Here is a 13044-nt window from a genome sequence, read left to right on the forward strand (position 1 = left end):
AACAGGGCCCTTTGCCTTTAAAAAGAATGTTCACTGTAAATAAGCATTCTTTTTATCTTCACACTCCTAACAATGCATTTAGGTGACCCATCTGTTAGATATTAAGATACAAAAAAACATTTGGAGGTCTGCCAACAATAACTGTAGTTGTGGGACTGGATGGCAAAAAAATTAACAAAAAACAAAAAGAACCCAAGTAAAGTGAAAATTGCCTCTGATTATACCCCACCCCAATCTTAGTTTTCTCACCATAGAGATAACCACTAGTTTGGTATATATGCCTTCTGGTCTTTTTCTATACACTTATGTACTTAAAAAAAAAATACACACACACACACACATAAATAATATAAGCTACATATGTAAAGGTCATTTAAAAAAATCCTAAAAATAATTGTTGAGATCTTTAAGTCAGTATATATAGATCTACTTAATTCCTTCAGTGTTTCAGGTTGCCCAACAATATAATATTTCATATCTGGGCATTTGAGTACCTATTTGCTCCACTCTCATTAACATGTTATATATTATCAAATGTTTCAATTTGTACTAATCTTGTAAGGGAAAAACAATTATTTCAATTTCTTTATTACTAAGGTAGAGCATCTTTTCACTTTATAGATTATCTGAATTTCTACTTCTGAGAATGATGAATTTCCATCCTATGCCCATTTTTTTTTTTTAGTGAACTGTTTTTCTCACCAATATGTACATTATTCTTTATGTAATCCAGATTTTTAAAAACTGTCACTTTTGTTTCACACGCATTTAGACACTATTTTATAACATAACTGTAAATGCCCAAATAGTAATCTAACACAAGGATGTACAAGAAAAATATATATTTTTTTAAGATTTTATTTTTAAGTAATCTCTACACTCAACGTGTGGCTGGAACTCACAACCCTGAGATCAAGAGTCATATGCTATACCAACTAAGCCAACCAGGCATCCCACAAGAAAATATTTTTAAACAGTTTTCTTATTTTGGTTCATCAGTTGCTTATAATTTTTTCACATTATCAATAACCCTGTCATGAACATCTCTGCAGATAAATCTGTAGCATAGACAGGACTATTTACGCAGGATAAGATTCTAAAAATTGAACTGTCCGAGTGAAGGATATATACAATTGAAAGGTTTTCTGATATACATGGAAATGTTATGACATACAATAAGCACAAGTTTTCTTTTTTTATATTGTAGTAAACTACCTTCTCTTGTTGCAGAAGTGAATCAGTCTGTAATTCTTTTTGTTGTAGTTTTTCATGTTCCTGTTTTTCAAGAGTAAGTTTCTCCTTTAAGTTTTGCATTTCAGAATTTAGAGTTTCATCCCGTACTCTACCCCTGTTGACAAGGTCTTCTATAAAAGTGAAAAATGCTGAAATTAGATACTAACTTTGAGAAACTGGATTTCCATATTTTTTGTTATTAGCATGTTACACAGATCAAGTATTTTGAAAGAAATAAAGCCAAAACATAACTCTGAGGTTCGTATCATTTAATATATATAATATAGTATATGTTCTATTGTATATAATAAAACCTCGAACCCTGGTTCTATATCTTCTCATTTTAAATGGCCACCCAATGGGGAAGTCAAGAACTGTACCACTGTGTATATTTCAATGAAGACAAGCAATATATTGAAATAAACAGAGAACAAACATTATAAAAGATAAAAATTCCCATATAGAGAACAGGATTTTTATGTTGTTTACATAATTATTAAAAAATGTGTTTTCATATGGCAGTACTTTCCTTAAATATTGTACATATTACTTATCTAAATACCTTTTTCTTTTTCGAGCAGCTGACACTTAGCATTCAGGTCTTCTACTTGTTTAGAACGTAAAACATTTTCCTCCAGAGACTGCTTAAGGCTTACAACTTCATGGTTCTTTTCTTTCAAATTTTCTTCTAACTGGGCAATATCTAGCTTGTATTTTTCCATTTGATCTGATGCACAACTGCATTAAAACAAATTATTTTGAGGAGCACATAATTTAGGCGCAGAGAAAATTAAATGAAAAAGGATGAAATGATGTATTCATCACTATTCAACAAAATAAGGTCCAATTAAAAACTACTATTCATATTACCTAATTTCTTCGATGTATTCTAAAAGTTTTTCTGTTTCGGATTTTTCATCAATCTTTTCCTTCTCTATCGAAACACTGAAAAAAATGGCATATATGAATACGTAAAATAGTCACACATAATGCTTAATCTGTACCAAATAATGCCGTATCAGATAGGCTGTCTCTAGAGTCCAAATTCTTCTTTTTTTTAGTGTGTGTGTGTGTTTTAAAGATTTTATTTTTAAATAATCTCTACACCCAATGTGGGGCTCGAACTTACAACCTTGAGATCAAGAGTCGCATGCTCTACTGTAGCATCCAAATTCTTAACCATCATTTTATGTGACCTCTCAAATTGACAATTTAAAATATACAAATAGGAAACTGAAGTTTTGTTTTGTTTTTAAGCTTTCCAAATAAATTCTGATAAAAGGGTTATGATGATGAGAATTATCACCTATACAATCCTGAGTGTTAGAAATGATCTTTCTTGTTGTTTTCCTGGCTTCCCTACCCACCTCACATACAAAATAGCATTTTGTTGCTATAAAGCCTTTGTTTTAGGTTGCCTTTCTTCTAATTACTCACATGTTTACCTCCTCCAAACAATTCAAACAATGAGCAAAAACTTAAATAGACACCTTATAAAAGGACTTATATGAATGGTCAGCGAGCACAGAAAGAGAAGCTCGACCCTTACACTAACAAAATGACACATCAGACACTACTTTCTACCTACTAGAAGGGCCAAAATCAAATAGACGGACAATATCAAACCTTGGAGAGGAAGTGGAATAACTGGAACTATCATACGCTGCTAAGTGCGACTGTAAAATGCGACAACCACTTTTGAGTTTTTTAACACATTATACATATACTATATTACCCTATGATCCAGGAATTCTAATCCTAGATGTTAATTCAAGAGAAATAAAAACTTATGTCCACAAAAAGACATGCATAGCAGTCTTATTCACAAGTCAGAAACTGACAGCCCAAATGATGATCAACAGAGAAATAGTAAACAAATGGAGCTAAATTCAGGTAGTGGAATGCTACTCAGAAATAGAGGAACAAATTATAGTACAACAGCTTAGATGAATCTCAAAACATTATGTTAAACAGAAGAAGACATACATGCACATACTGTGATAACCATTTCCCCAAAAGGCCAAACTAATTATGATGATGGAAGTCAGAAAGTAGCTTCAGGGGTTGGGGGACATCACAATGGGGAAGGGCAGGGGAGCAGGAAGGAATTTTCTGGAAGGATGGCAATGTTCTCTATCTTGTTTGGGTGGTGATTACAGAGGTGATTACAATTGTCAAAAGTCATCAAACTGAATACTTAACGCTCAGTATATTTTTTTGTAGGTAAGTTACAGCTCAGTAATAAAAAGAAGGCTAGGATTTGCATTAATCACAGCTTCCTATACCAATATTCCTCTATTTTGGTCTACCATCTCCATAAGATGGTGCTACTACAAAGATTATGAGGCCTTTCCTCATCATTTATACAGAAGATGGACAAAATTAAAACATTCATACATCTTTTCAGCGTAAAATGTTTGGGAATCATCAGGGCTCCATTGAAGAAGAGAAATAGGGCAAGCAGGGAGCAATAAGATAAGTGAAGGAAGGTTCAGTCTCAGTAAACAAGAGCAAGGTGAGAGGTAAATCAAGAATTAGTTACACTTAATAATTTCTTTTTTAGTCACTCACAGTTTCCCCTCAAGTTGTGCTATTTTCCCCTGAGACTCCTCAAGATTCTTCTGAGTGACCTGCAGCTTCACCTCCATGCCTTCCTGTTTAGCCATCATACTCTACACAACAGAAATATCTGTTTTAGGAAATGAGAGATTGTTCAGACCCCCAGATCCAGGCACAGCAAACGCACCAAAAATGAGTTTTTGGTGAAAAACTCACTCACCCTCATCTTTGTTTCTCTTTTGTTTCTAAGTTTCATTAACTCGAGGCTTAGAATTCTCATAGTCTTCTGGTTACTATCTTCAGAAAACTAAGTACATGAAACAAAAAATTCAGAAATATTTTCTACTAGGTCCTATATAAAAATCACAGAAATATTGATTATTCTTTTACTGGAACTATTATTTACTTACATTATACTCTGGTAGAGAAAATAGGCTTTGACCACACCAGAATTACTGATTTTATGCTATTACTGTTCTTGTCCCTCTTCTTGATTAATGTGACTTTCTGGTTTATTTAATTTTGGGGGAAGGTTTTATTTTTAAGTAATCTCCACCCAACGTGGGTCTTGAACTCACAACCCCGAGATCTGGAGTTGCATGCTCTACAGATTCAGCCAGCCAGGCGTCCTTTTCTGGTCTATTTTTGAGAGCAGCTTGGGTGGTCACCTACTTCTGCATGCTGAAGAGTCCACTGCAAGCCTCTATAACAAGCTTCTTGGAGAGTATTCTATCAAGTGTGCTTGCTTAGCAAAATGCATCTGAATTGCCTGATCTCTTTGGAAATATGTAGGCTACAGGGTCCAACCCAGGCCTACCAAATCAGAATCTCTCTCAGTGGGACCCAGGAGCTCCCTGCCCCAAGCTTAATTCTTATGCACCCTCGCTCCCTTTGTAATCAAAGAGCTCAGCACATTATAGGCCCTGAATAAGTGACTGTTATTAAACTGAACAGTGATTTACAGCCTCCTCCTACTTCAGACAAAAGCAGATGTGCATGTTATGTCCTTTAAGATCTTAGTATATTAATATTAATAAACAAGATTTATCTATTAAACATATTTAGTCCACAAATTTATTCATTTCCCACTTCATTTCCAAAAGGATTTGAGATGGAAGCCTGCTGTTATGCTATTATTTATTTCAGAGAAAAATCTTTAAAGTGACCTCTAGGTATAAATTTTGCAAGTTTTATTAATGGCCTTATTTATTGGGGATAATTCTGAAGAAGGGTGAGAAAATATCAGACATTAAAACAAAAGTCGGAGGGGGAGATGAACCATGAGAGACTATGGACTCTGAAAAACAAACTGAGGGTTCTAGAGGGGAGGGGGGTAGGGGGATAGGTTAGCCTGGTGATGGGTATTAAAGAGGGCACATTCTGCGTGGAGCACTGGGTGTTATGCACAAACAATGAATCATGGAATGCTACATCAAAAACTAATGATGTAATGTATGGTGATTAACATAACAATAAAAACAAAAACAAAAACAAAAGTAACTTGTTTGTTTATCCCCTCTTATATGTCAGGTACCATAATAAAAAAGATAATAATTCTTCTTGGAAGCAGCTTAACATTTAAGGTACATTTGGTGAAGGAAAAAGACTAAACTAGAGCCAAACAACTATATAGGAAAAAAAACATGTTTTTAATTTATTCAATTGTAAGTATTATTATCAGGTTCAAATACCTTTGATTTTAGTAGCTCATTAGTCCTGGTTAACTCAATAAGCTGTTTTTCTAGTGAAGCGTTACTTGCAGAGAGAGATGTTTTCTCTCTGACTGTAGCATTTAGCTTGGCCTCCATTTTCTCCAGTTCGGCTTCCAGATCCTGGATCCGCTTGTCCTGAGCACCACGTTCCTGCAGAAGAACACGAATCTGGACAGAAACAAGGTGATAAATGAATGAATCACCAATACAGTGCCAATGTAACTATATGCTATTGATAATGAAAACATTAAAGTTCTAGAAAAACCTCTGTGACATGATGCTCTTAGATATTCCGATTTTACTAGCTGTTTCAACAGTCATATTTATGATAGGTCTTAAAAATCTGTAAGGGTGTTGTCAGATCTTCTGATTTCACTACATAGGCGAGAAATCTGAATTTGTTTTGCATGAAATTCTACTTTTACATGTTGATATTTAATTCAAATTAAACAAACTACAAATACTGTGCGGTTTAAATAAAATAGAGCTATATTTGTCTAAAATCTCTATTCTAAAAGATTAAGAAACTGACACAAATTACCAGTTCTAATCTTGGCACTGCCACTCACTCACCAGCTATCTCTCTGAGACTCAGCTATCACATCTAAGTATCAACCCCTATATTGTAGGCATGTGTCCTCAATAAAATGATGGCCAATATAATTAAATACTAAAAGAATCAGAGCAACCAGGGCAGAGATTTGCAAAGTTAACCTGACATATTCTTGGTCCTAAGCCAACATTTAACTATAATCAATGGAAAGTTGTAATATGTCAAAAGAATATATGCACTAAAAAGAGTTGGTGAGCAATGGAAACATAAAAAAAACAGACTGCCAGAAAAGCAAAGCTGGCAGTGACTATCTTACCCCTGCTTAGGGAAGTGTGTTGTTTTTTTTTTTAAGATTTTATTGATTTTATTTTATATAGAGAGAGTGAGAGAGCGGGGGGAAGGGCAGAAGGAGAGAATCCCAAGCAGACTCCACACCGAGCACAGAACCCAACGCGGGGCTCAATCCCATGACCCCTAGATCATGACCTGAGCCAAAATCAAGAGTCAGATGCTCAACTAACTGAGCCACCCAGGCTCCCCAATAAGTGGATTCTTCAGGTCACCTCTGCTCGGTAGAGACTTCTGCCATGGTGGAAATGTACTGTCTAGTATGGGAACCAATCACTGCAGTGCCTACTGCGCCTTTAAAAATGTGACTAGTGCAATCAAAAAATTGAGTTCTTACTTTACTTAATTTAAGAAGTCTCAAGTGGTGAGTGGCTACCATATTGGACAGGACAGTTCCAGGTTCACCCTCCAGCTCCATTTTATCCTTGAATAAGACATATATATACCTATAGTGCTGAGGATGTGTCAGGTTAGTACAACTTTTTCATAGTTCAACTAACCTGCTAGGATTTCATGCTCATTAAGAAATTCTCTAGCTAGTCAATGTCTTAACATGTAGATTAGCATACAGGAAGAGTGTGTGCTGAATAAATATAAATATCTGACCCATGCATAACTGTGATCAATCAGTGCAGTAATTTTTAGTTATCAATTTTTCATTTAAGTGGGTTATCTTAAATCTGTCCTTTAGTATGCTAACAAACTTGATTTTTTTTTTTAAAGATTTTATTTATTTGACAGAGAGAGACACAGTGAGAGAGGGAACACAAGCAGAGGGAGTGGGAGAGGGAGAAGCAGGCTTCCCGCTGAGCGGGGAACCTGATGCGGGGCTCGATCCCAGGACTCTGGGATCATAACCTGAGCGGAAGGCAGACGCTTAACGACTGAGCCACCCAGACGCCCCAACAAACTTGACGTTGCCAGCATACCACACGGACAACCAGGCTCTGAAACATGGTATCTAAGGAAGCTAAGGAACAACAGTTACCTGGCAGGCACTGGTCCTGATGGTAGGCCTTGCCCATCTGCAACAGAACTCGCCAAACTCGGGCACCTGGGTGGCTCAGTCGGCCTTCGGCTCAGGTCCTGATCCCAGGGTCCTGGGATCGAGCCCCGCATCGGGCTCCCCACTCCGCGGGAAGCCTGCTTCTCCCTCTCCCACTCCCCCTGCTGTGTTCCCTCTCTCACTGTGTCTCTCTCTGTCAAATAAATAAATAGAATCTTAAAAAAAAAAAAAACCTCGCCAAACTGCACAACAGAATCCCTATCTCTTGACTCTAAGTAACTCTTTCCATTTTATTTTATTATTATTTTTAAAGATTTTTATTTATTTATTTGTCAGAGAGAGAGAGAGAGAGAGAGTGCACAAGCAGGGGGAGCAGCAGGCAGGGGGAGAAGCAGGTGCCCCGCCGAGCAAGGAGCCCAATGCGGGACTCGATCCAACGACTCTGGGATCATGACCTGAGTGGAATGCAGATGCTTATCCGACTGAACCACCAGGCGTCCCAACTCTTTCCATTTTATAGCACATTTGTTTTTCAATTAAGTTGAAAGCATTGCTTACCTCTTTTTCTAATATCTTCAAATCTTTATCATTCTTTTGAGATTCCTTCTATTTAAAAGTCAAAGAACAGAGATAAGCAAATTTAAGTGCCACAAATATCACAGATTTGATTTTCAGTTATAAAAAAAGATTAAACACTTTCTTTTTCTTTTTTTTTTTTAAGTAAACTCTATCCCCCAATGTGCAGCTTGAACTCACAACCCCAAGCTCAAGATTCACAGGCTCTACTGACTGGGTCAGCCAGGCACCCCTTTCTTTTTTTTTTCTTAAAGATCTAATTGGCTTCATTAAGCAATTCATGAATCAGGCAGCATCCTATCTAGAAAGTAGAGGGGAGCTCCTCATCAGTTAATTTCTATTTTAAACATTTCACTGAGCCTATTAAACATTTTGTAGACTTGTCTGGTAAAAGAAGGAAAAGGTTCTTTAAATCTTAAAATATTTCAGGTTTAAGTTTTCACCCTAATAGATTATTAGGATTTTCCTAATAAGTCCAGGGAAAAGAACAGGTGGAGCTTCATGAATAAAGCTACTGAATGCCTTCTTTCTAATTTTAAACATCAATACATTTTGAATACTTAATTATGCTATCCCAGAAAGAAAAGAATCGTACAAAGAGTAATAAACTTAGACCTTGATATCCAAAGAGGAAAAAAAAAAACTACACATGCAAAGACATAAAAATTAAAACGGGGTAAGCTGATTCTTCTTTTTTTTTTTAAGATTTTATTTATTTCAGAGAGAGAGAATGCACAAGAGGGGGGAGGTCAGAGGGAGAAGCAGGACCCACTGAGCCAGATGTGGGGGTGGATCCGGAACCTAGATCTGAGCTGAAGGTGGATGTTTAACCAACTGAGCCAGCCACCCAGGTGTCCCATGTAAGCTGGTTCTAACCTACTTTTGCCTTTACTCTAAATAAGACATATAATTTTTGTTTGATGTATTTTTATATCCAACAGCTTTTCTGACACAATGGTCCTAAACAGAATATCTATCTTTTCCATCTAAAATGGAAGAAAATGGATAAACATATTGAACACAACCTGCTTTATGTGCTTCTAAGTTGGGGGGGCTATATCAGTTTCATATTTATTAATTTTCCATATGATGGCATTTTCTATCAAGGAAGGTCTATTAATTAGGGTTTTAAACAAGTCTGTATGTAAGTTTTCTGTAATTAATTCAAAATCTCAGAACTGTTTCTTCAAGAAATTCAAATCAAGAAATTTAAAGCAACTTCTTTTTAAAAATTATTTTATTTTTTTAAATTTTAATTCCAGTATAGTTAATATACGTGTAATATTAGTTTCAGGTGTACAATATAGCGATTCAACACTTCCATATATCACCAGGTGCTCATCGAGACAAGAGCACTCCTTAATCCCCATCACCTATTTCACCCATCCTCCTCTCCTCCTCCCCTCTGGTAACCGTGTTTGTTCTTTAGAGTTAAGAGGCTGTTTCTTGAAGAAAAAAAAAAAGAGAGACTGTTTCTTGGTTTGTCTCTTTTTCCACCTTTACTCGTTTGTTTCTTAAACTCCATGTATGAGTGAAATCATATGATATTTGTCCTTCTCTAACTGTCTTATTTCGCTTAGCATTATCCTCTCTAGGTCCATACATGTTATTGCAAACAGCAGGATTTCATTCCTTTTTATGGCTGAAGAATATCCCATTGTATATTTGTTTAAATCAATGTGTAAGAAAAGACTGTCTATATCAGTGCTGCCCAATAATAATTCATCAAAAACCACATACATACTTCTTTTTTTTAAAAGGCTTTATTTATTTGAGAGAGACAGAGAGAGCAAGTTGAGAGAGAGCACGAGAAGGGGAGGGGTGGAAGGAGAGGGAGAGAGAAAAGCAGATTCCCCGCTGAGTAGGGAGCCGAAGGCAGACGCTAAACAGACTGAGCCACCCAGGCGCCCCCCACATATGTATTTTCAAATTTTTTAGTAGTCATATATATGTTTTAAAGTTTATTTATTTATTTATTATTTTTTTAAATATTTTATTTATTTATTTGACAGAGAGAGAGAGAGACAGCGAGAGAGGGAACACTAGCAGGGGGAGTGGGAGAGGGAGAGGGAGAGGGAGAAGCAGGCTTCCTGCTGAGCAGGGAGCCCAATGCGGGGCTTGATCCCAGGACCCTGAGATCATGACCTGAGCCAAAGGCAGACACTTAACCAACTGAGCCAGCCAGGTGTCCCTAAAGTTTATTTATTTGTTTAAGCAATCTCTACGCCTGATGTGGGGCTTAAACTCATGACCCCAAGATCAAGAGTCGCATGCTCTTCTGACTGAGCCAGCAAGGCACCCCTCTGGTAGTCATATTTAAAAAGTAAAATTTTAATAATATATTTTATTTTACCCTAATGTAAAAAGTATTATTTTAATATGTCATTATATTATAATGTATAAAATTATCAGTGAGATATTTTATGTGTTTCGTACTAGGTCTTCAAACTTTGCTGTGTATTTTACAGTTACGGCACATCTCATTCAGATGCTAGATTTTTACCAGAAATAGCTATCTATGGGGCACCTCGGTGGCTCAGTTCTTTAAGCATCCGATTCATGATCTCAGCTAGGTCTTGATCTCAGGGTTGTGAGTTCAAGCCCCCAGTGGGCTCCACACTGTAATGCTGGATGTAGAGCCTACTTACAAAAAAAAAGAGAGAGAGCTATATTTAGATGTCATAAAATGTACAGATCAAGAAGTAGATTCACATACCCAATATGTTCCAAAAAAACATTTGCGTTTTCCAACAACAGAATCAAGTATCAGTTTTTAAATACATATTAATTAAAATTAAATAATAATAAAAATTTAGCTCTTCACCTTCCAGTGCTCAATAGCCACATGTGGCTAATCACTTCCATATTGGATAATGAAGCCCTACATTATAAAACAAGAGACTTAGGTAATTGCTGAACAAATGAACAAGTCTAAGCTTAACCTACAGCCTTGGTTTCCTAACTCTGAATCTTTTCCATATTAACAAATCTCTTTTTGCAATTTCTTAAGAAACTACAACTTGCTTTATGAACTAATGGAAACACTAGTAACACTTAGGCTGTTGCACAAGCCATAACATGAAGTTAAGAATTTAATCTCCCACCACTCCTTGATAGTTTTTGAGCAGCACATCTCTTTTAAGCCTTAGAATGTTTTTTTTTTCCTTTTTCTTCACCAATACTTACCTTTCTGCACAAACAAAACCAAAACAACTCAAATGATATTAACTACCAAATCAAAGCATTGCATACTTTTTAAAGGCTTAGACAATTTAGATTGTATTGGACAATTTAGATTGAGAAATGACTGAGAAGTGGAGACTATTTTGTAATTCTGAACTATGGGCACGTTTAAACAATATTTTTAGTAATGACACAGGCAGAAATATAAATCTTGGTAGAGTCCTAATGATAATATTTTTTATTAATTTATAGGTTTACTTATAACCTTACTTTATACACTTAATCCATTCTAATCAAATAAAATACTTTTCAGAAATGTTTTCATGAATTCCGGCGATAAACCAGCTAGAATATCAGAGTTCCTCACCTTTAATCCCAAAGTCTTAACTTTTCTTGCTGAAGCAGGCAGGGTAGTATCTTTGTCAACATTAAGATTTTGTTGAGATTCTACAATAAAATAAATTGTAGAGATCTTGGTTGGTGCTTACATGTTTGAAACAGAGACAAAATCCAATTTCCAAATTTCTTATTATAATTATCAGTGAAGTAATATAAAGTTCATTTCTTGACTGTACATGTCCAAATAATTAGTTGCACAACAGTATTTTCATATCCAACACTTATCTGATTTTCCTAATATTCCCTGACAGAAGGTTAAGGTGATTACCAAAAGGGAAACTATATATTTACATGAGTATCTTGCTTAATTTTTCTGGTTACACAATAGTGAAATGATTAAAGCATTATTCTGTAGTTGACTCATTTGTAAATTCATCAAATAAGAAAATTTAAATATAACTGTAGCTTCGCCTTTTTAGAAATAGTATAGAATCTTCTAATTTAAATACTGTTGGTCATAACTTTAAAACTTATGAAATCATATAACCAATATTTTATTTTGGAATCCATTACCTTTTTGTTTTTTAAATCTTTGTGATTTCTGAAAGGATACTGGTCCTTTCAATACTTCTGACGTTTTAACATCATAAGCACCTGGAGACGGTGCACAACCTAAGGGAAACATAGCACATTAATGTCTCATCTAATGTAATTTATGATCTTAAGTTAAAAACATGTCATAATAAAGTAATACAAATGCATAATACCATTAATAAATTATTTTTTCAAATGTAAAAAATAGCATCCATTTGATAGTACAAAACAGGCCTCTCTATGAAAAACATCATTATCTTCCCCAAATGCTCTTTATTTCAATGAGTCAAAGAAACAGGCAACTGATCAAAACAGCAAAGATTGTCTTAGGATAAACATCATTAAAAAAGCAATATGGTTTTGTATTAAGGATTGAATATAAGAAAAAAATATTTGGAATCAACTCTACTCAAAGAGAGTCACTGAGGTAACTACCATCAGATTCTAGAAATGAAGCAACTAAAAGTCTAGCCCTCAAGGTTTAGTCTGGAACAAAAATTTATAGTGATAATTCATCTCTGGCTAATAATGACATATCAGGAAATTTATAAAGTCATATTATACATAGTACAAACTGTACTAGACAATATATATTTTTTTAATTTTAGTTATTTGACAGAGAGAGAGAGAACACAAAAGCAGGGGAAGCAGCAGGCAGAGGGAGAAGAAGCAGGCTCCAGGCTGAGCAGGGACCCTGACAAGGGGCTTGACCCCAGGACCCTGGGATCATGACCTGAGCAGAAGGCAGCCACTTAACTGACTGAGCCATCCAGGCACCCCTGTACTAGACAATATTTCTATGACCCAGAAATTTATACAGTATAACCTCACTTAACTAGAGTCTCAAACTGAAGGCACTTCAGAGTGTTTATGCATAGTCGACTTGAGATCTCATTCTCAGGACAATCATTTGCATAAGGGGAGCCTGGCTGGCTCAGTTG

At 35.7% G+C, this 13044-nt stretch overlaps 1 protein-coding gene across 1 annotated transcript in view; it reads right to left on the reverse strand.

The window, feature by feature from the left end:
- Positions 1–13044, reverse strand: part of HMMR (hyaluronan mediated motility receptor) — a 38064-nt gene that overhangs the window by 20581 nt on the left and 4439 nt on the right. Inside the window, exons 2-10 of the mRNA XM_028106719.2 lie at positions 12083–12181; positions 11538–11617; positions 7970–8017; positions 5484–5672; positions 4013–4099; positions 3805–3905; positions 2104–2178; positions 1796–1971; positions 1216–1364 (exon numbers count right to left, since the gene is read on the reverse strand). Of these exons, the coding sequence (XP_027962520.1) occupies positions 1216–1364; positions 1796–1971; positions 2104–2178; positions 3805–3905; positions 4013–4099; positions 5484–5672; positions 7970–8017; positions 11538–11617; positions 12083–12181 (1004 nt within the window). The remainder of the gene's footprint in view (positions 1–1215; positions 1365–1795; positions 1972–2103; positions 2179–3804; positions 3906–4012; positions 4100–5483; positions 5673–7969; positions 8018–11537; positions 11618–12082; positions 12182–13044) is intronic.

Source organism: Eumetopias jubatus, unplaced genomic scaffold, assembly GCF_037043125.1.
Source record: "Eumetopias jubatus isolate StellerSeaLion01/CBP00866 unplaced genomic scaffold, mEumJub1_p1.0 scaffold_5, whole genome shotgun sequence".
NCBI lineage: Eukaryota > Metazoa > Chordata > Mammalia > Carnivora > Otariidae > Eumetopias > Eumetopias jubatus.